The sequence below is a fragment of the Anastrepha obliqua genome, chromosome 1 (assembly GCF_027943255.1).
Source record: "Anastrepha obliqua isolate idAnaObli1 chromosome 1, idAnaObli1_1.0, whole genome shotgun sequence".
NCBI classification, from domain to species: Eukaryota; Metazoa; Arthropoda; class Insecta; order Diptera; family Tephritidae; genus Anastrepha; species Anastrepha obliqua.
The window spans coordinates 72564344-72586497 of NC_072892.1; the positions used below are offsets into that span (position 1 = coordinate 72564344).

The window sequence follows — 22154 nt, forward strand, 5'->3', positions numbered from 1 at the left end:
TAGAAATCCCTGTATTTGTATGTTGCTCCAAAAGTAACACTAATTCCGAAATAAATTAATTTTTACTAAGTTCCAATCCATCATTCCAATCATGATCATCATCATCATCTTAGTCAAGAAGGCCACGATTGTCCGAAACAAAGTGAGATTGAAACAATGAATTGCCGGCTGCTCAAGAGCCGCACGCAGCCTATCTCTCCCAAACATCTACACATTCGTGAACATGTTTATTTACACATCCGTATATGCTCGCATGAGAGAGATATCTCTCTCTCTCTCCTAACTAAGAATTGTGTTTTATTGTTAACTGTGAGTGCCGGCGTGGTTCAACAAGTGTGGAGTTTGCATGCTGATTGTTGTTTTGGTTGACTGGTTTGAGAAAACTTATTGTTGCTGCCGCTGGCTGATTTTATTGGTAATTTTCAGAGTGAGAAGCATTCCCTCGAAATACTTGCCAAGTGTTTGTAACGTTGGCCGGCGATTAGTTTGTACCGAGTGAGCGAGTGATATGAAGGTGTTTTAAAACTACGCGAGAAAAGTGAAGCGCATGAATAGAAATAAAAAATATTTTACATATCTGTTTATTGCAAAATAATCAAAAGCGCATAAAACCGGCAATAATTAAAGGTCTATAACTTACAACTATTATAGATATAATTATGTGTGGGTGAAGTGAAATATGCAATAGATTATCAGCAAACGAAGTGGATAATAAAAGTGGTAAGTGAAAAAAGAATAAAATGTGAAGTGAGATTGTGGTAAAGAATAAAATGTGAAGTGAGATTGTGGAAAGTTTTAAACAATTAAATTGTAAAGCGTTATAATGGAGAAATAGTGAAAACCGCTGAAAATGTTGTGGAAATAAATTTGAAAATTAGAAAAAAAGAATCTATGGAAATTTTCTGGCTGCGCCACACTCCAGACGCCATTCAGATGTGTTTGTGTATGTGCGTATTGCGCTTTTTGCGTTATGTATACCTGCGCACAGCTTTGGCCGTGCGAGCGCTTGTGCTTTGGCTCGGAGCGCGGGCTTAGGCTGCAAGGTTCCGTTCGTTAACGACGTCACCGCCGTCAGCGTCGCTGCCTTTGTATCGGTTCGTTATGTGGTCGTGTGCAGTTCTGTGATCACCTGTTGATTTGTTGTTAGTTGCTGGCAAAAAATAAAGATATATACAAACTTGAAATGTCACCAAGCAGCTCAGCGAATTGTGGCCGTTAAGTGAAAAGCAAAAATGTCAAAACAAATAGGAAACATCTCTAATGTGATAAGTATTGAAAATTGAATTAAAAGAAATATGCAAATAAGTTAGTCAGCTAATAAAAGTGATGTGTAAATTAACCTTGGCCCATGAATTAGCATAAATATTTAACACAGAAAATCGGTTTGTGGTTCAGCAAGTTCGTCTATAAGACATGAAGGTGGAAAGAAAAAACAAAATGAGAAGATCGGCAAAAATTTAGTGGGAAAAAATGTCGGTAAAGCAAAATGTGCAAATAGCAGGAATGTGGCATGTGTGAGTTAAATAAAAAACAAACAAACAAAAAAATAGCAAACAAGGTAAAACGTCAAAAATGCAGTTAACTTGGCTCTGCTGGTGGATCAAGTTTTTGCTGCAGTCGTAAAACGTCAGAAACAGGGGAAAAAGGCAGCAAAGCAAAACGAAACACACAGGCAGCACTAAACCGGTTACATAGGAAAAAAAAAAAATTAACAAAAAGGAAAAATATGTATATAAATACCTTAGCAAAGTCAAATATCGTTGAATGAAAAAAATACCATGGGGTAAAATGTGAATTATAGCAATTCGCTATTTCAAGGGCAAATATTAAAATTATTATTTTTTTTAATTTGCATCTTTCAATAGCTCCGTTACGAAAACAAATCCTGTTCTTTCTAAAAGGTTAATCCACTGCAGAAATTAAAAACACCTATGTTTTGGTTTTTGGGTTTTGCTGTCATACACTATGAATGGGGGGAAAGTATCCAAATACTTATATTTTAGATTTTGATGCAGCCTCCTTCCGTTCGATGCATACCGTAGCGAAGACTTTTAACGTGTTTCTTTAGTAGGATTCATAACTCGAACATTTCTTGACATATTGTTCTGCAATTTTTACCGTAAATTCACAATTATATTCCGCATGGAGTTACGAATATGCTGTTTTTGATACATCAGCCCTGGGAGTTTTTTGAGCGTTGTCCTATCCATCGTCCCTTACGCGTAGGTTTTCGAACTCGCCCATACTGTGTTCATTCGCCCGAGCGTCGCCCTTGCTTTCTTTAGCCTGTAGTTGACATCTTTATCTGCTCCGTGGTATGCCGTGATGGTGCAGCCTAAGTAGAAGAAGCTTTCGACAAATCAACCATCAACTATTCGGCACATATACCTAAATAAATATATTCTAAGATTGAAAGTTATTGAAAAGTTAACAATCTTTAAGAATATAAATTGAGAGACTAGTAAAAATTAATTAAGAGTATTTATTTATTTTGTTTCTTCGTAATCTTATACCGTTACCAAAATTTCCTAGCTTAATCCAACTATTCCTTTCCAACTATTTCTGAGATTATTCGCGACAAATCAAGGGAGCCAGAAATTATTAAAAAAATAATAATTCCCGCTTTATCTATATAGATACATGAATGTAAGAGACTATTCAAATAAGAAAGCAATTGATATTTCCAACAAAATTGTCATCACAGCATTTTACATTATATTCCTTATCATACGTGTGATACCCATTTTATCCTGAAGGGGGCAAAACTTTGGTCCGCCGTAGCCGAATAGGTTGGTGCGTGATTACCATTTGGAATTCACAGAGAGAACGTTTGTTCAAATCTCGGTGAAACACCAAAATTAAGAAAAACATTTTTCTAATAGCGGTCGCCCCTCGGCAGGCAATGGCAAACCTTCGAGTGTATTTCTGCCATGAAAAATCTCCTCATAAAAAAGAAAATATCTGCCATTCGGAGTCGACTTGAAACTGTAGGTGCCTCCATTTGTGGCACAACATCACGACGCACACCACAAATAGGAGGAGGAGCTCGACCAAGCACCCAAAAAGGGTGTACGTGCCAATTATAATATATATATATATATATATATATATACCTCTTAAACAGTTTACAGGTTGTAGTTATGCTCTTGTTTTGGTGGATTTTGGTAACTCTGTTTTTGCAACATGACCTCTTAGTGACGTGGTTCTAACAGCTTTTATAATTCCAAACGTGCCTAGCTTTCAGTGTTTAGTTTTGCAGTAATTCGTTCACAGCTGATTTATTATTTTACAATTTGGATGTCTGACCACCTCTTTTTCATGTTCAATTATGAGCCTCAAAGAGCATTATTCGATCCAACGATTCTCTCCATGCCCCTTGACTCCATGCCATCAAGAGTTGTACTTGAAAAGAGATACAGTGTAGTGCTACCAGAGGCTCAGTTGTGGGAAGACTCAGAAAATGATCCCGGCAAACACTGTTTTCGCATTTTTACGGATGGCTCCAGGACCGAGCATGGCTCCGACTCTGGGGTCTACGTGGAATCCAGCGGGACAAAACTGCACTTTGCTCTTGGAATGCATGCATCTGTGTTTCACGCGGAGGTGTATGCAGTTCAAGAAGCGATGATCTTTGTTGTGGAAAAACGATGGAGAGGCAGATCTATATGTGTCTGCAGCGACAGCCAAGCTGCGCTTATGGCCTTCGACAGCCCTCCAACCACATCAGGGGTAGTCAAGTCCTGTAAATCCAGGCTGAACTATGTCGGTAGACATAATAGCCTGGTGCTAACATGGGTCCCGGGACACGTGGGTATCGCGGGTAACGAAACCTCTGACTCCTTAGCGTTTTGCAACTCCCTTCTGCGGCCATCACAGCCACGGTTAGCAAATGGGTAGCTACCACCCACAAGCGAGCTTGACAGGCTGAGAGAGGCTGCAGATGGACTAAACTGATGTTACTTGTCATGTCCGATAGACTGTCGCAAACCCTTCTGTCATTAAGCAGAGGGGAGTGCAGACGGCTGGTTGGACTGATGACGGGCCACTTTCTGTGGGCGAAGCACATGGAAAGGTTGGGCATCTCAGACAGTGTACTCTGCCCAGCTTGTGAAGAGGAGGATGAGACGGCGGACCACTTCCTGTCTGTCATGTCTGCCCCGCCTTCGCTCGAATCAGGTTTAAGGACTTTGGAACTGATGTGTTAAGAAGCGACCATCTTGGCACCTTGGCACCACAAGATCTACTCAGATTTCTTCGGAGATCGGGTAGATTTAAAGAAATTAAAAGGGAATCCAAGTGTAGTATAATGGAATCAATTAATGTGTGAGTGCTGCACTTGCTAGTTGTCCCGACAAAAAAAAAAAAAACAACAAAAAAAAAAAAAGAGCATTATTGATATGAAAAAGCTCCTTACAAATATCATGCGCCATTCAGAGGCGACAAAAATTTGTAGAAACTTCCCTTTGTCGGACAACGCCAATACATACATCACAAATTGGAAGCGTAGCTCGGTCAAGCAAGGATATTCGCACGACATAAACATTAAATCATTTTAGGATTGGAGATTCCTCCGTTTCCTATTATTTTGCAGTAATACTTACATTGCAATTTATGCATAAATAAAGGATGAAGTCTAAATTACCATAGTACATATATCCGGTCTATACAGACTCCTTCGTTAGGTACCTTTATTGCAATATTTTACTTGCGTTTTTTTTATCAATTAATATTTGTGATGTCCTCTTCCTTTCCCTCACGTACCTGCTTTTTATCTTTGTGTTACTCCGAAATATCCTAAGTAATTATAAAGTCTGCCCACATTTACCACATTTTATTTGCTTCGTTGGCCACAAACTAACCATAAAAATGAACAGAGTTTAACACGAAAACAATAAAACACTTCAATGTTCCAAATATCAAACCAATAAAAGGCCAAAGTGAGTAAAAAAATAAACAAACCAATAAGGGTGAAGGGTAAAAGTAAAAGGCAAACATAGAAAATTGTATTAGTAACAATAACAATGAGCATTAAAAGCAGAATACACAAAAATATAACACACAAGAGCAGAAGTTGTAGAAAATTCAAATGAGATCAGAACTTGAAGTCGACGAACGGGAATGCAGCAAGTCCAAGTCCGTACATACTTACATATATGCGAGTACAATTGAGCAATGCAAAAACTACATATAAAATAATAATAATAATAATAAATGATTATCATGCTTTCATTTGTTCCACTGGTGTCTGACGCATCAGCGCAGCTTTGCTCTTTACTTTCGCTATGTTCTCGCGTGGATCTGTTGACTGGCTTAACGATCCATGCCACTTCGTCGTTTTGAAAGCAAAAGCAATAAATCGAAATAAATAACTGCTGGTAATTACAAGAGAAAGAGAGCTACAATAAAATATAATAGAATAATAAAAAAGATGATATTATAAGCCGCCACCAGGCAACAACCACCAGCGCTAGTGCCATTGTCATAGCCATCATCCACCACTATCCATCAGTGCTGCATGTTATGGTACTTGCAGCACGATCTCTGCTGCTTGTCGTCTTTTTGATTATCTTTCTTCTACATTGCCCTTATTCTCGCACACTCGCTCTTTGTGAGCAGTTTTTCAATACAATCTCATCTCAGCTCGTATTTGTTAAATCGTGTTTTTTTTTTGTTTTTCTCTTTTGCTTTTTTTGTGTTATCTTATTTCTTTTTTTTTGTTATTTTTTTGTGTTATTGTATTTTTGTTTTTTTTGTTGTTATTTTTTATAGGCCTATTTTGTATTTTTTTTTTTTTTGTATTATTGTTTTATGCTTTGCCAGTTTGTTGTTATTGTTCCAGCTATGTGTACTCCACCCAATGTTGATAGATTACATTCTGTACATGGTGTACACCACCGGCTGTGTACAACTGGCACATGGAACACGCTGTGGCACAGTCACTCACAAGCATGGTCCTATTCTACTTCCATATAAGTATAAGTTTATAAACAAATGATCACGCTCTATATAAAAAAAGATCAAAACGGCCTCTCGCACCCGTTGCCATACCCTAATGGGTTGTCTGTTATTAATCATTCAATTGAAGTCAGTGCTTAAGGTGAAGTTCAACGTTCGCTTTGTTAAGCGGGCGGAACTAGTGGAAGAGAGGGGAAACTAGTGGAAAGAGGGAAGTGCTACGGAATTGATAAGTAGGTCTGCACTTGTTATGTGCTTACAATCTCCAGAGATTCTTCTTTGAGATGTAGTACTTACACAAGTATGCAAATACACATACATACATATACATGCGAATTCTGTAAATATTCAATGTGTGAATTTTAAGGAAGTGAAAGGCTTTAATTGTTAAAGATCGTGGCATTTGGAAATTCCAATTGAAATTTTAGTAGGATCGCTGCACTTGCGCACTTCGGCTAAACGGTACATTTTGATGTATCATGAGCGCCCTTTAATTCAGGCCGTATAATTCACAAATGATGCTTTCATGAATAGCTAGAAATTACAGATGTCACTTGAATCCAAGTCAGAAAGTCCTTCAAATAAATATTTGCTAAGATGGAGATGTGGTTGTTTGCTAGAACGGAACTATGAGTAGTACGCAGATAGGGTTCTACGTTTCCCACTTCATTCATTCTCATCTCTGATGCTGGGGCAGAAGTCATTTGTGGGACGTCCATTCTCTTCTTTTGTGTGCTCAAATTGTAGTGTCCAAGGATGGTAACCCCCTATGCTTCATGGAGATTTGATATCCAGATTCTCATATCAAACCTACACCAGATTTGGTAACGCAGCATATGAGTTCTCCAGCTCATCTGTTATTTGCTTATTCAATAAAACCCACTTTTGGGTAGAATTTTCATGAATATGAGGACTCGCCCTTGTTTTTCTTTGCACAGTTGCCAGGTTTGGTCCTGTGTCAGAGGATACAAACCACATTTGTTACATGATTGGTGCGTACTTGCTTTGCTGGGGACTAGGCCAAGCTCTTCCTCTAATTTGTGGTGTGTGTCTTTATGTTGTTCTATAAAATGAAGGGCTTACAGTTGGATGATGCCACCGAATAGAGGATGACTTTTTATAGGAAACTTTTCAAAGCAAAAATATACTCGGAGATTTGCCATTCCAGCTCTCCCAAACATTCGGGCTGCCGTCAAATAGTCCAAGAAGATCTTGCATCGAGGAGGGGGGACTTACGTCCAGTTTGACTATCAGAGAGACTGTATTGAGATTGGGGCATTTCCGAGCCAGAAAGCCGCTCTCTTATTTCTATTAACTCAGCTCGAAAGATGGTACAAGGACAGCCGTAGGGCGAGGGTCAGTAAGAACTCTTTGGATTATATCCCACTGTCATCTTAACGCTTAGCTTTGACAGATGAGTGAAGATGGTGGTAGACTTTGAATCTACAAGTAAGTCTGTTTGGTCTACAGCGGTCTGCGGGAGTATCATTTAGAATTTTGACGGGTCCAAAGCTAAGGTATGTCCAGGCCGCAATTCAATGAAATCTATTTTCATTGTGGGAAATTCATGCAAGTATGTGGGAATTAGATGAAGTGACTACAATGCATGCTGCAGTTTTCTCAGTAAACTTGCGTCTTTATCTGTATTTCTTTACATGTCAATGGGATTCCAGTTTGTCCGAGCTTTTCCTTCTCCTAGCACATACACGGGTACGTGTACATAAAGGGTTTGCATCACAAATGGTGGGGCAAATTGGTTTTTGTGAGAAGCCTTTTCATATGTGTGACAGATTAGATATCTTTTTCTGATTTTTTTTATTTCGTCATTGACCATGATTATTTGAAAGTCTGTCCCATAGTTCTTCGTATTGTGGAATACTCAATAATCATGTCAAAAATATGTGTGACTATTCGGGATAATTAAAAAATTATATGTGTTTAAAGAAAACACCCGCTATATATAAAGTATATTCGTATGGTTCGCTTAATGAGCTGAGACAATAATTTTAGCTTTACAAAAATATGGAATTTATTTGATTAGTGATAAAATAGCCATGTATGTATACTTTAGCAAATGTTGGCTGATAATCACAATTACAATCATTCATACGGGCGCATGGTGTTCTATTACCAACGCATTCCATACGACAAACGGACGGAAAGGCACATGACGACAAATCAACAAGTAAACGGGAGAAAGAGAGAAAGAGATGCGACGTTGCAGAGAATTAAAATATAATAATAACAAAATTGTGTGAGAGCGAGAAATGTGTGAGATTCTGCGGCTTAATTGAATATCGAATAAGAGCGCACTAAAATTACAATCAGCTAGAATTAAAGCCAAGTAAGTGTAGTGGTGCCTATATTTTCAGTGTAGTGGAAAAGCAATAAATACTCGTAGTGAATAACATAACACGTATAAAGTGAAAAGTAAGAAAATAAGCCCATGAAACACAAATTGAAAAATGTAATATTAATATAATTTAAAGGAATCAACGATTATTTGAAGTTAACTGGTGTAAAAAATAAACGAGAAAGTGTAATGCTAAAAATATAGGCTGGGAGATGTGCTTATAATTTTGAGCCGGCAGCGACAGTGGAAGCTGGTTTTTAGTTATTAATGAATGAATTGATTGAACAACGAGATTGTAAACAAACTAAAAGGCGAGTGCTGATAAATAAGTAAAAATAATGAAATAATTTGCAAAATAAGACACACAATTAAAAGAAGTGAGAGTAAATAAACAAAAAGCGGAGCATAATTAAATAAATGAATACAGCTTACAAGTACCTTTGTGTATCTATAAATGCATTAAATCGCGCATGGGAAGAAAAGAAAATTAAATAAAAGTATTAAAACGAAAAGAAAAATTTTAATTACATAATTGAAAAGAAAAACAAATAAGTAACAAATAATAAAAGATATTAAAAAATTACAAAAAATGAAATTTAAAGAAAACCAATTAAATATTTAGAACTAAAAATAAAAATAGGGGAGATCGGGGGGTTATGAGACGGGTTTTGTTTTTTGACCATAAACATAATATAACCTATCCATTTTTCTGCACATTAAAATTTTTTAATTGTGATTAAGTATAACAACACTTTGACAAAAGATTAATTTCTTAAAATTATAGAAAAATCTCTAAGTTTTGCCTGCCTGCTCAAAAATCATTTTTTTCGGATTTTCGCATGTTCGGGGGGTTGTGAGACACAAATTTCATCAGAAAGAAAACGGCCTGATTTTATAAAAATTTTTTATTTCAATCGTTAAAAAGGCATATATTGGCTTCTACAATATAATTGATATGAACAATATGAATAATATACCTAATCAATCAAGTCAATGAATATCCGAAAAAGAAAATATTAGATTAATCAGATTCACAATGGATGCAGGTGTAATAGCCGGCTGTTAAATTTGCACATTTCAAGTGAACAGGTCTATCGCAAGTATTACAGTGAATCGAATTGTTTCGGTTTAATTTTTTGGGCATTACACCTTTGCAGATAATACAAAAGTCTTCATCTTCAGAGTCCGACATATTTTGAATCGTCATTACAACCGAAGATTTTCTAGGACGTCCGCGCTTCGATGGTAATGCTTTTGCTGCCTTGTTCTTCTGGTTTTCTTTATTCTGAGAATCTTTTGCTTTTTTTTCGTCAGATTTTCGGCGTAAATTGGCCACGTTAACTTCCGAAGTCAAAATAGTGCTGCCCATTGATTTTCGACCTCGATTAGATTTCTTGATCGGAGCGCTGTGTTTCAGAGGACCAACCTCTTGTAATATATGCTGAATTGGTGCAGCTGATGTGTTTGGAATCGTCGATGTGCTTGGCATCGTTGATGGACTGGGTACTTCCAAATTAATGGCATCGGCATCGGCAGAGGTCAGATTTGTCTCCATCAACTCAGCTGCTTCGTAATCTTCAGCAGAGAACACATTTGGATTGAATGGTTGAATACCGAAGAGACAGATTTGGATGCCGATGCATAAATGCATTGTACCAGTCCCACGACGCTTTGCCGTGAATGTCCCACTCCACTGGATATTCAATGTTACACTTCATTGCAAACTCGTAGACCAATTTGGAAAACTCACAAATAGACAAACCGTAGTACATTTTGCTGGCACGAAGAAGATATTGCACTAACTCGTCTTCTTGTTCTACGCTAAATATCTGTCGAATATAAAATAAATTGTCTGAAGGTTGAAAAATAACGAAAATTCAATTATATCACGATTAAATATAAACCTTTTTTCCACCAGTTCTCTTGAGTAAATTTGAAACAAAATCAACAAGTTTTTCATTCGAAGTGGTTGTGGGGTCTATGTTCGCTTCCATCAGACTTGAAATGTAGCGCGCCAATTTCGACTTATCGATTTTATATGCGCTACCAACGGATCGTAGAGACTTTTTCGCGATTGTAACCTCCTTAATAGCAGCCACAAAAACATTGGCATCAATCGCAGGTTTAACAGTCTGACTATACTTATGACGCACCATAATGTCTGAAAAATAAATAATTAATTATCAAAAACCCTGTATTTATCCAATACAGTGTAAATAACACTAAACGTAACACAGAAATGCGAGATACGGCTGTAGAATACTATTAAATGTTCCTAGATTACGGAAATAGCATGTCTCATGACCCCCCGAATACGCTGTCTCACGACCCCCCAATTGCTTTATTTTCAATGTGGCCACTGTTTTATGGATGCATTTAATATTTACGCAAAACTCTTGTTGTGGGTCAAAAGGCTACTCACCAAGGAAGGTTTTGATGCATGCACTTTTATAATTAGCTTGTTCAACAAAGTGTAAGAAACAACAAAAACGATTATCAGCAAAACTTTCAATCACACAAGTGGAGTCGCGGTATGAGGACACACAAATAACCTGCATGAACAAAATATTTGTCATGTAAATATTATGATTGAAAGCTAGCAAGAAGTTACGCAGATACCAGACAGATGCCGCGCTCTTCAGTTCAGGGCTGTGAGCGTGTCTCATGACCCCCCGTGTCTCACGACCCCCCGATCTCCCCTACATATAAAAAAATTAAACAGAAATATAAAAAGTAAAATTCAATATACATAAATATTATATAAAAAAAGGGAAAAATATTAAAAAAGGAAAATAAATTGAATAAGAATCACCACTTTTCGAATTTGTGCCTCTATAGTTTTTATGCTTTTTTCTTTAAAGATTAAAAACGAAACTAGATCACTTTTTTGGCATTACACCCTGTTCTTTAATTATTTCCCACTGTTAAAAAGTGAAAAAAAAACACCTAAGAAATGAAGAAATCTGCAGTGGAATATCAAATACTAAATTATTTGTCGAAATAATTCGTTTTAAAAGTGCTAACTGTGATCTGAGTTTCACCTCCATATGCATGCTTATCAATTTTTTCTAGTTCTGCGTGCTGTCTCAGCTGATTTATTCTTTTTCTTTGCCGCTCAACTGACTTCAGTTATGAATCAGTATTTTGTGGATTTATGATTTCATTAACAACATAAAACTAAAAACCAGAAACTTCAAAGCTTACTATTAATTCAAAATATAATATAAGAAAATTAAATTTGAAAATAAACCATCACCTATACGAAATATTAATAATTGTAAAAATTTCTATCTAATAACCAACCAGCATGTTCATCATTGCTTTTTTAATCTAAACGATATAGCTGTACCGAACGAATTTCGATTTTTAATTTTCTTTTAACGAAAACGATATGGATCCGGCGATTTTAATTGGTAAGTTAAGCAAGTGGTGACATTTTTTTTTAAATCTAAAGTTGATATATTATATATTTTTTTTGTTATGTCTTCCAAAAGGTATTAAAATCAATTTGATATATTTTTATTTTATTATATTGTACATATATTTATATTTAATAACTTAGCTTTCCGTTGAAAATTTTACATTCGCTCCGATTCCGTAGTTACCAATAACACGCTAGCCATAAACCTTTGTTTACCATGAATCTATACAAAATTTCGCTGTTCATTTTTACAGTCATAGTGTTTATAAATTGAAAAAAAAAAAAAATTGAATTTACATATGAATAACTTTCATCGTCTGTACATAATTTTTTCCTCAATATTTTTGTACAGGCAAAATATAGAATTAATGCATCCTCCAAAGTTTTCAAATCCACCTACTCTCACATAATTTAATGTATAATTTATATCCCTTACTACGACCCTTATAGGCGAAAAATTTTGTGAGGTTCTATCATACATTCGAACCGATATTGGCATCATCGGAACTTTTATTTACTTCGACATGCCTTCCTTTTCTAAAGCTGCTTACGGAGCGAAGTGCATGAATCATTCAAAGAAAGGCTAACAAGTGTCTCCTGTCAAAAACACAACACATACATGATTTCGAAGTAGTAGAGGATTTCGCTTACTTGGTAGCCAGAATTAACATCCATAATAAGGCTAGCTTTGAAATCCAATAGGGTATCCCTTTTGTTTCCAATAAGTGTTACTGTCTTTCGTCTCTCCATGGTTCACTCGGTTTTGTGTTTTTTGATAAGCGCAGAGACACGCAGAGCCACGCAGCTTAATGGATCTTTTTGTGCTGAAACCCAGAATGGCAGAACCACCTTGTTTCGGGCCCCGGTGGAGTTGATTCGCCTCAGTCTGCTTGCAAAAGCCCTCATGCACAAGTGTTTGGTACGCAGTCATTTGCAAAATGTAATATTTGCTTCTAGTCAACATCGGTTAGATAACAGTTAAAAGCTGTACTCACTTGAGTGAACCTTTCCATCCCTGACTTCTCTGGGTGGTTTCTAATGGCGGCGGGAGGCACAATGACTGGCATACTTTCTAAAACTTGGTGAATGGAAGAAAAAGATGACCATCCTTGAGATCTAAACAAATGTGCTATCAGGAAATCAAGCTTCACCTTTTTCATGATTCGGATCATGTTTTCATTTCAGTTACTTCTCCCAGCACATGCCATTTATCTTACCATCTCCTTGGAACATGGAAATTCTAAATCTTCTTTTTTAAGGCACACTCAGTTTTAAAGCTATTTCGGAAATATTTGCACAGTATTGTGTTTTAACAAAACGTCAATTATTTCTGAAAACCACGAAGATCGAATTACTTTAACATGGATATAAATATGTTCTAAGTGAGCTTTTCAGTTAATCAAGATCCATTTTCAAGTACCCTTAACTCAAAAACTGTAGCTAGTCTGACAAAAAAGAGGACGTCATTGTCTTTAGAAGGGTAATTAATTGTCTTTTAAGGTAACTGATTAAGATCTATTGAGAGAAGCATTTTTTAAGCCAAGTATTCGAAAATAAAATGATACCCACAGAGTATTAACTATTCAATCTAAGCACATTCCTGAAAAAAAGGTGAGCGAAAACCGACCCTAAAGTTTCCATTTTTATTTAATTACGACGAAAAGAAGGTGCTTAGACGAATTACACAAGTCTGCGAAAAATTGAATTTTTTCAGTTAGAGGAACAATCAGAGATATTTCTTGTGTATTTTTTTGTGCTGAATACGAACCGTGCGTTTGAAAAAACTGTGCATGTATTTGTCATACCTGGTATGACAGGGGTCCCCAAAGGGTTAAGGCGCTTTATAAATACTTAAATTTTATAAATTCATAACTTGTTTTTAAAACAACACAAGTCAAATTCTAAGATTAGGTTTTGATGCTAAGAATGCGAACAGCGAATGAAGTACGAAAAAAACTGAAAAATGTTGTACTCTCAAAAGAAAATTCACATGTAATTGACTTTCACATGGACTCAGTGGCTTGATTTCCAACCTTAAATTCTCAGACTTCATTGCAACGAAACTTAAAGCATTTGACTTTTTGAGCTACTAACAATGTAAGGAAGCAACTTTTTTATACCAGCTCTTGTTTACTTTTCCCTTTTCAAGATTTTGTAAGCGCCCTTTGTATTCCGCGTTAACAATGCGGCGCTTTCGTCGTTTCACACCTGTACCACACAGCTGTGTTGATAGGAAACATGCTACCAAAAAGGTAAAAAATCTTGAATAACTGAGAACAACCCAACACGCATTTAAGTTTTAGTTGATTTCTAAGCTGAGAGCTAAGGTATTTTTCAACGTTGAACAGTACAATCAATGGAGAATGAGAGAAGTCTAAACAAAAATACGATTTTTTGTATGTATGAAATAATTGTGTTGCTATTCCTATTCCGACATCCCATTGGACGGCGCAAAACCCAGTCTAGAACCGTATACGGTGGAAGAGTCTTGTCGAGGCCCTATGCTCTCGAGCGCAGTAAGCAAGGAAAAAAAATTCTGAAATTGATACGAGGGGCTCATATAAGACCTACCAATGCTAAACACGTATTTTTTTTTTTTTTCGTGGGTGAGGTAGGGTTCAAAATGCCTTCGCACTTACAGCGACCGTCGTCTACTGCGTCGTGTGGTATGGCCACTAAAACAGTCCCTCCTCCTCTCCTGGGGAGACTCCCCTCCCGGAACTGCTTTGTGCATTACTTCGGGAGGGCCCAGAACGGTGTCCATGAAAAGGACCTATTCTATTCACCCACGTCTGGGTCCACCATATTTGTAGCCAGTATTCATGCTATAGGCTCGTCTTCTTGTGTCTCTATCTGCAGGGCTTCATGTTGTCGGCTTATCTTCTAGTCAGGTATATTAGCATGTCGGTTAGGCATCTCTGTCCATGTCAAGTTTTTTGCCACGTAGGACTCGCTCTATATACGTGCGAATAATTTGCCAATTTTCTGCGCTTTCTATCATTTTATCAGTGATGTTGTCAGCTCTTAAGGGCCCTAGTCTGCCTTCGACAGCTTTGCGATCTAGTTTCCATCTCTCACATTTGAAGAAAGTGTGATCTGCGTCGTCAATAAGTGCATCTCCGTAGATGCATTTAGTGGTTTCTGACTTGCCTATTTTGTTAAGGTATTTGTAAAAGTATCCATGTCCAGATAGCATCTGTGTAGTACCTATAATAGTTTACCTCGCCGAACTGTCTGTTATACCATTTGTCTAGATTTGGTATAAGTCTCTTCGACCATCGGCCTTTCGTCTCTGACTCCCATCGCTCTTGCCATATTTGTAGTGTATGTGCTCTAATTTGCTGCTTAGCGCTCGTTTTGGTGCGGGCGCGTGTGTGGTCTCCTATGGCGTTTGCCTCGCTCTTTTTAAAGTTCCATAGTTCTTTTCGCTCTCTCGCTAGCAGATCTATAGGTATCGTGGCGCTAATAATGAGTACTGCTGCTTCTGATACCGTGCGATAAGCTGAAGCAACACGGAGAGCGGCGGTTCTTTGGACCTTGGCCAGGATCTTGCGGCGACACTCAGTTTTAAGTGTGTCCGCCCATACTTCACATCCGTATAGAAAAATGGATACCGTCGTGTCCATGAGCAGCTTCCGCCTGATTGCGATGGGTTCTCCGATGTTAGCCATTACTCTTGATAGCTGTGCGATTGTTTTGGTGGATTTTTCAGCAGCGTACTGGATTTGTGCTTGCTGTCAGCTTGTTGTCGAGTTTGATGCCCAGATATTTCACCACTTTTGAGGTTGTTTTCTTCTCTGTGTAGACTGGCATTGTCACTTCTATAGGTATGCGCGCTCTCGTGAATAGTATCAGTTCTGTTTTTTTCGGAGCTAAGCTAAGGTCTTGCGAATCGAGCCATGTCTTGATTCTTGTCATCGTTTATGTAAGTTTCCGCCTTGCGTCTACATCCCTTGCGGTAATTACTGCTGCGACATCGTCAGCGTATCCTAATAGGTAGCAATCGTCGGGCATGTCGATGGTGAGGATGCCGTCATAACTGACGTTACAGAGATCGGGGCCTAGTATGGACCCTTGGGCCGCGCCAGAGGTTATCATTTTTGTCCGTTGTCCTTTTCTTGTGCCGTAAATGAGTACGCTGTCTTTGAGGTAGCTGCGGATCATCTTCATCAAGTGTTGGGGTATTTTGAACCACTGCTCCAATGCGTCTATTATATTTTTCCACTTTGCGCTGTTGAAAGCGTTCTTTACATCGATTGTAGCGAGGAGCACGATTGGTCGGGAAAAATGATTTATGCTCCGTACTTTTACTATGCTCTTTACTACATCCTCAATTGCTCCAATTGTGGACCTTCGCGTTCTAAAGCCGTGTTGCCTATCCGAGAGGCCTCCCAATTCGTTTATCGCTGCTGCCATTCGTGGTTTCAGCATTTTTTCTAGCAGCTTCCCTGCCGTGTCGAGCATGCACAGAGGGCGATACGCTGATGGAGTTTCCGGGTCTCCTTTCCCTTTGCTTATGAGGAGTAACTTTTGTCTCTATGCTAAACACGTATAACTCTTAAAATAAATATATTTTTATTATGGACTTTACTTAGTCAGACATTTCTCTTTAAAACTACGTCACTTGATTTTTGAAATTAAATTCTCAAAAAGTTTACTTTTTGCTTTAAACTATCACTGTGCCCCGGGACGAAGGGGTGAATTAAGGTCAAAATTCATAGATGAAATTTTTTCTCTCCATTAAAACTTGACATCATTTTAAAGAAAAAACCTCAAGCTTTTATTTTAAAAATGTCGCATTCTAAAAAAATTAAGACAAACAATTTTTATCAGACAATTTTTTTATATTTTTTTATCGGAAAAATCGAAGGAAATAAGTTTTATAGAAAATATTTATTTTGTTTTCTTTTAGACCTACAATTATTCGACTAACAATTCATAAAAAAAATGCTTCCACAAAAAGAAAAAATTAATTTTGAGCCACACCCTTTTTTCTACCTATGTTGCACTATTTATGTTTCTGTATTATAAATCAGCCGCCGTAACAGAATGGGTTGGTGCGTGACTATCATTCAGAAATGCTCGGGCTCGAAACAAAGAGTTTTTCTAATAGCGGTCGGCTATCAGCAGGGCATGGCAAAGCTCCGAGTGAGGATCTGAAATAGATCCTTATAAAAAAACATCTACCGTTCGGATGTGGCGTGAAACTGTACGGCCCTCCATTTGTGAAACACGTCATAATGCTCACCACGAATTGGACGAGGAGCTCGGCCAAACACCGTTACATACCATTCGCATTGCCGTACTTTAGAGTGTTTGCCTGCATTTTTGTAACAGCCGAGGGCACTTAAATTACATTCTTGAAAGCACAGGATTGCACTATTTTTAATGTAAATAAACCAAAATGAATTTACCCCGCTGAAATGCTGATATACATGCAACATACGGCTTCCATAAACAACCAGCAACCAAGCAGTTGAAAGGTCAACTCGCCAGGTGAAAGTTGCACAGGATGCGAGGAAAATGTGAAAAAGTCAGTGTGAAAAATGCACAGCATTGCAACAGAACCAAAAATAACAATAAACTGGAAGTAGTAATGTTGTGTATAATATTGTATTGCACAAAGCTTTTGACTCCAGTGGGAGCAGCAACAGTGCGACAGCTACCAAAATATTTTCCTTTTTTACCAATATGCACATACAAACATAAAATATAAATATGGTCAGAAGCAATGCTGTACCTGTATACTGCTGACCAGTTAACAACTCGGTCTGGTGGACGGATTTTGAGGTTGCGTTTGGCTTGGTTACAGAAAGCCACTATTTTATGCTGTGCTCTGACTTCTGTGGCTCATAAATAAAAAGAACTTTCGGAAAGTATTCGTACTGAAAATATACATTTTCCAATGTGTGTATGGGTGTATGTATATATAAAATTTTTGTCTGCGTGTTTGCCATTCTTTAAATTAAATGTATGGCAATGTATGCTTCAGGTGTGTTGTCTGGATTTAAAGGCAAATTCACAGAAAAGACCAGGAGAGTTTTACAATTAAACATTGAAAAAAAAATAGAGTTTCAATTAAAAGTTTCTTCTTAATCTAAAGATTTTGTCGTATAGGCATTATCAAGGCAAAGTCGGCACTTTAGCCAAAAGTGTACTTTTACTTTTGAATCGTCCTTAAACTTAAAGCTGCCTTAAGTTACATGTTTTTGGTTGGAATATATAAAAATGACTAAATTTAGAAAAAAATTGCGCGTGATTTCGAAATTGACTTCCGAAAATATTAAAAAAAGTGTTCCATTTGAAATAGACAGAGACCGAAAATAATACCTACCAGTTTACAGCAACCAAACAAAAAAATAAAGACCATCCACAGTACCTACGGATCAAGACAACGTAATTAAATTTCCTATATTTCGTTCTCGCATTATTTTTCATCAAAATGAAATACTTTTACAATAAGATATTTAAAATTTGTTTCAACAAATATGAAAATATTCCATTTTATAAGGTAAGAATAAGAAATACAGTCTGTCAAATGGCAGCAATATATAGTCACCACCATTAGCTATACGAGGGGTGCCTTTTATATGTCGGGATTAGAGAACAAAAACAAATTTTTATCATCGAAAATCACTTTATTGTTTTTCAAAATATTCTCCATGAAGATCTATACACTTTTGCATGCGTTTGAACCAATTGTCGAAGCACTTTTGCCACTCTGAATGAGGTACCCCCAAAACATGCATTCTGAATGCCGCAACCGCTTCTTCAAGTGTCGAAAAACGTTGACCTCTCAGTTTGTTTTTACGTACGGGAATAAAAAGAAGTCATTCGGTGCCAAGTCAGGACTATACGGCGGATGACCCATTAATTCGATGTTTTGGGTGCTCAAAAATGCAGTTGTTTAAGCCGATGTGTGAGAGCTCGCATTGTCCATCGTGGAAGACAACTGGCAAACAAATGGTTGTGTACCACTCAGAATTTACTGTTCTGCGTTGTTCTAGTGGTACGGTTGCGACATGTCCAGTTTTTCCGAAAAAACAGGCGACCATTTGCTTGGAAGTGCTTCGTGCGCGAACAAACTCTGTTGGATTTGGCTCATCTTGAAACACCCATACAGTCGACTGCTGTTTACTTTCGGGCTCATACGCGTAAACCCATGATTCATCACCTGTCATGATGTCATAGACGTGTTTCGAAGCCCCGCGATCGTATTTTTTGAGCATTTCCTTCGACCAATCGACACGAGCCTTTCTTTGAGCGATTGACAAATTGTGTGGGATCCAACGCGAACAAATTTTTTTGACAGTCAAATGTTTATGCAATATTGAATGTATGCTGGTCCCACTAATGCCTAAGATTGTCTCAATCTCACGATAGGTCACATGACGATCTAGCAATATCAGTTCGCGCACAGCATCAATGGTTTTCGGAACAACAACTGATTTTGGACGACCTTCACGAAATTCGTCTTGGAGTGAACTACGTCCACGATTGAATTCACCATACCATCGATAAACACTGGTCCTTGATGGAGCTGCATCACCAAAAAATGAATTAAGTTCATCCATGCAATGTTGCTGAGTTAATCCACGTCGAAAGTTGTAAAAAATAATCGCACGAAAATGTTCACGATTTAATTCCATTTTTGGACCGAGATGAATCTTTTAAGTTACTGTAAGCAACACAAATAGCGCTGGTATTTCAAAACGTTCTGAGTACGTAAAAGCCAGAAAATGTCAAACTTTGCGATACAGCTGTCAGTTGCCAGATTGCAACACCAGGGTTGCCCAATCCCGACATATACAAGACACCCCTCGTATGCCTTCTAAATTTCTCACACAACTAACAAACTGCACAAGTCGTATTGCGAAAAAGATACGTCTATTTAGCAGGATTTACATGTTTTAATCCAACTCCTTATTGGAATTTTGCCTCTGACGCTTCCGTTAGACATATATAAGAAAAACAGTATGTAAGAAAACCATTTTGACTTTTTTTAAAATCATTTCTTAAATCTAAAATACCTAAACAAATTTAAGATATGACTGAAAACAATCGTCAAATAAAAGTGGAAGTTATTTGTACGAGAATAAAAATACTAATTTTATACATTGATGATATTTAAGAAAAACTTACAAATTTCCCAACATAAACTCAATCGTTAGAGGTTTTCTTATTGACAAAATACTTAGCTAAGTAGGTATTAAAAAAATATTTTATAGAGGAATGGCTGGACGGTTTGGCTCTTGAGTGGAAAAATCTTACATTTTTTGTAAGCCTGTGCAATTATTACTTTAAAATATTCAATGAAAAAATCAAAAGTCTCCAAATATCGTAGAACAGTTTTGAATATGTGCATATATTTTTTTGGTCTTTAATAAAAAAATTGGTATTAAGAATTTTACGCGGTTCTAAATAATTGCTAGGAAAATGCAGTCATATATCGAGTTAAATTTTTTGGGCAAACAAATAAAATTCATTTCTGGAGCGCAATTTGAATTGATTTCTAATTCTAATTTTTTTGTCTGGTTTACAGTTTATAAAGGATGATTTTTTAAGAGCTATAGGAAAGATTTTCAAAAAAACACACGCCAGATTCAGAAAAATGCATGCAGTTTTAATTTAAATCGATAGTACAGTCCATAGTCCATACAGTCATGTAAATGTTGACCGAGACTGCGCTTCAAATGGTCCATCCACTTAGTCCAACTTTGGCATACTCTTTCCAATGTTTCGGTCGGTATTTCACATATAAATGCTTTATTGTTGTCTTCCAGTGCGTTAATTGAAGTAGGCTTGTCTGAATAGACATGAGCTTTAACATAGCCTCACAAAAAATAATCTAAAGGTGTTATATCGCACGATCTGGGTGGCCAATTGACAGGTCCCGAACGTGAAATAAAATGTTCACCGAATTCGCTTCTCAACAAGTCCATTGTTACGCGTGCAGTGTGACATGTGGCACCGTCTTCCTGAAACCACATGTCATGCAAGTCAAGCTCTTGCATTTTGGGCAAAACAAAGTTGGATATCATTTCACGGTAGCGCTCACCATTCACAGTTACGTTACGATTCGCAGCATCTTTGAGGAAGTACTGTCCAATGATACCTTCAGCTCATAAACCGCAACAAACTGTGACCTTTTCTGGATACATTGGTAGCTCTTGCAATTCTTCTGGCTGATCTTTACGCTTACATTGATCCAAAAATGAGCTTCGTCGCTTAACACAATTTTTCGACTTTAAACTTTCTTAACAGAACACGCATTTTTATATTATTTTTTTTATATTCAATGATTGGCAAGCGTTGTTCGTTTTTAAGACGAATCATGATTAAATTATAGACGAAACTGAAGATGTTTGACAGTGAAACAAAACACGAAACCTTCGTCAGCTGTTTAAACCAACTGTTTAAAAAGATAATAGCTAAAAAATCACCCTTTACAACCATTTAATTGATTGATTAATTTCCGTAGTCTTCAGAGCAAAAGTGAAGCGTTAACACGACACGAAAGATTTGAAATAATGTTTTTTACAATCATCAAATAATAGTTTCCATTCTGCTATTTTAACAAGCAATTTACTTTTTTAAATAAATCAATAAAATGGCGTTACTGCATTCGATTACACAATACGCATACGTCCACACATCCCGGCTATGCGACTAGTTATTTACACAAACTTAGCAGTTACTCTTGGCTAAAAGCAGTGTTGGCCACTTCAAAGCCGTTGCAGAGCCACTACGATAAACAACAATTACAACTGTGACTCTGTCGGTCACATATTTACGAGCATGTGTGGGGGCATTTTTTTCTAGCGGAGTGCGCCCACCTGAATGGCACCCATGTATTATGAGAGGCACTAAGTCGGAGAGGCGGAAGTCTTTTCATTTGTATACCATACATTTTATTTTTAAGATTCCTTAGTACTGATTTTCACACTGCCAGATCTATAATGACGACGAAGCCGGATGTCAGCTGTGTGATTTCTTATTCACTTTGGTTCATTGATCAGTTAACTTCAAAATGGCAAAATGGGAAAATGGCACAAATATAGTAAAAAAAAAAAAAAATGGGGAAAATGGCACAGATTATTTATAAATATAATTGGCGCTTAGACCCTTTGTTGTGTATGTTTAATAACAAAATCAGAAAGATCTCATTCCCTCTCATTCTCGTTTCACTGATTGTAACCCAGGGCCCACTCACTTACGCATTTTCAAATTGTGGTTGGATGCATACGCTCTTGAAGATTGCCAACTAAGGCTAAAATCTGCGTAATTAACATTAAAAAAGCACTGATTAATATGCAATTAAATTGGCATGTGAAGATGTGCCCGAACAATTTAATGTAATTTTCAGACAAAAAACATGATTCACATAAATAATTAATTATTACGTACCTACGACCTACAAACCAT

The 22154-nt window shown here is 37.1% G+C and overlaps 1 protein-coding gene across 1 annotated transcript in view; it reads left to right on the forward strand.

The window, feature by feature from the left end:
* Window positions 1–505: 505 nt before the first annotated feature.
* The window catches only part of LOC129235346 (dystrophin, isoforms A/C/F/G/H-like), a 202546-nt gene continuing 180897 nt past the window's right edge, over window positions 506–22154 (forward strand). Inside the window, exons 1-2 of the mRNA XM_054869146.1 lie at window positions 506–720; window positions 11381–11721. Coding sequence (XP_054725121.1) covers window positions 11700–11721 — 22 coding nt within the window. The 5' untranslated portion in view covers window positions 506–720; window positions 11381–11699. The remainder of the gene's footprint in view (window positions 721–11380; window positions 11722–22154) is intronic.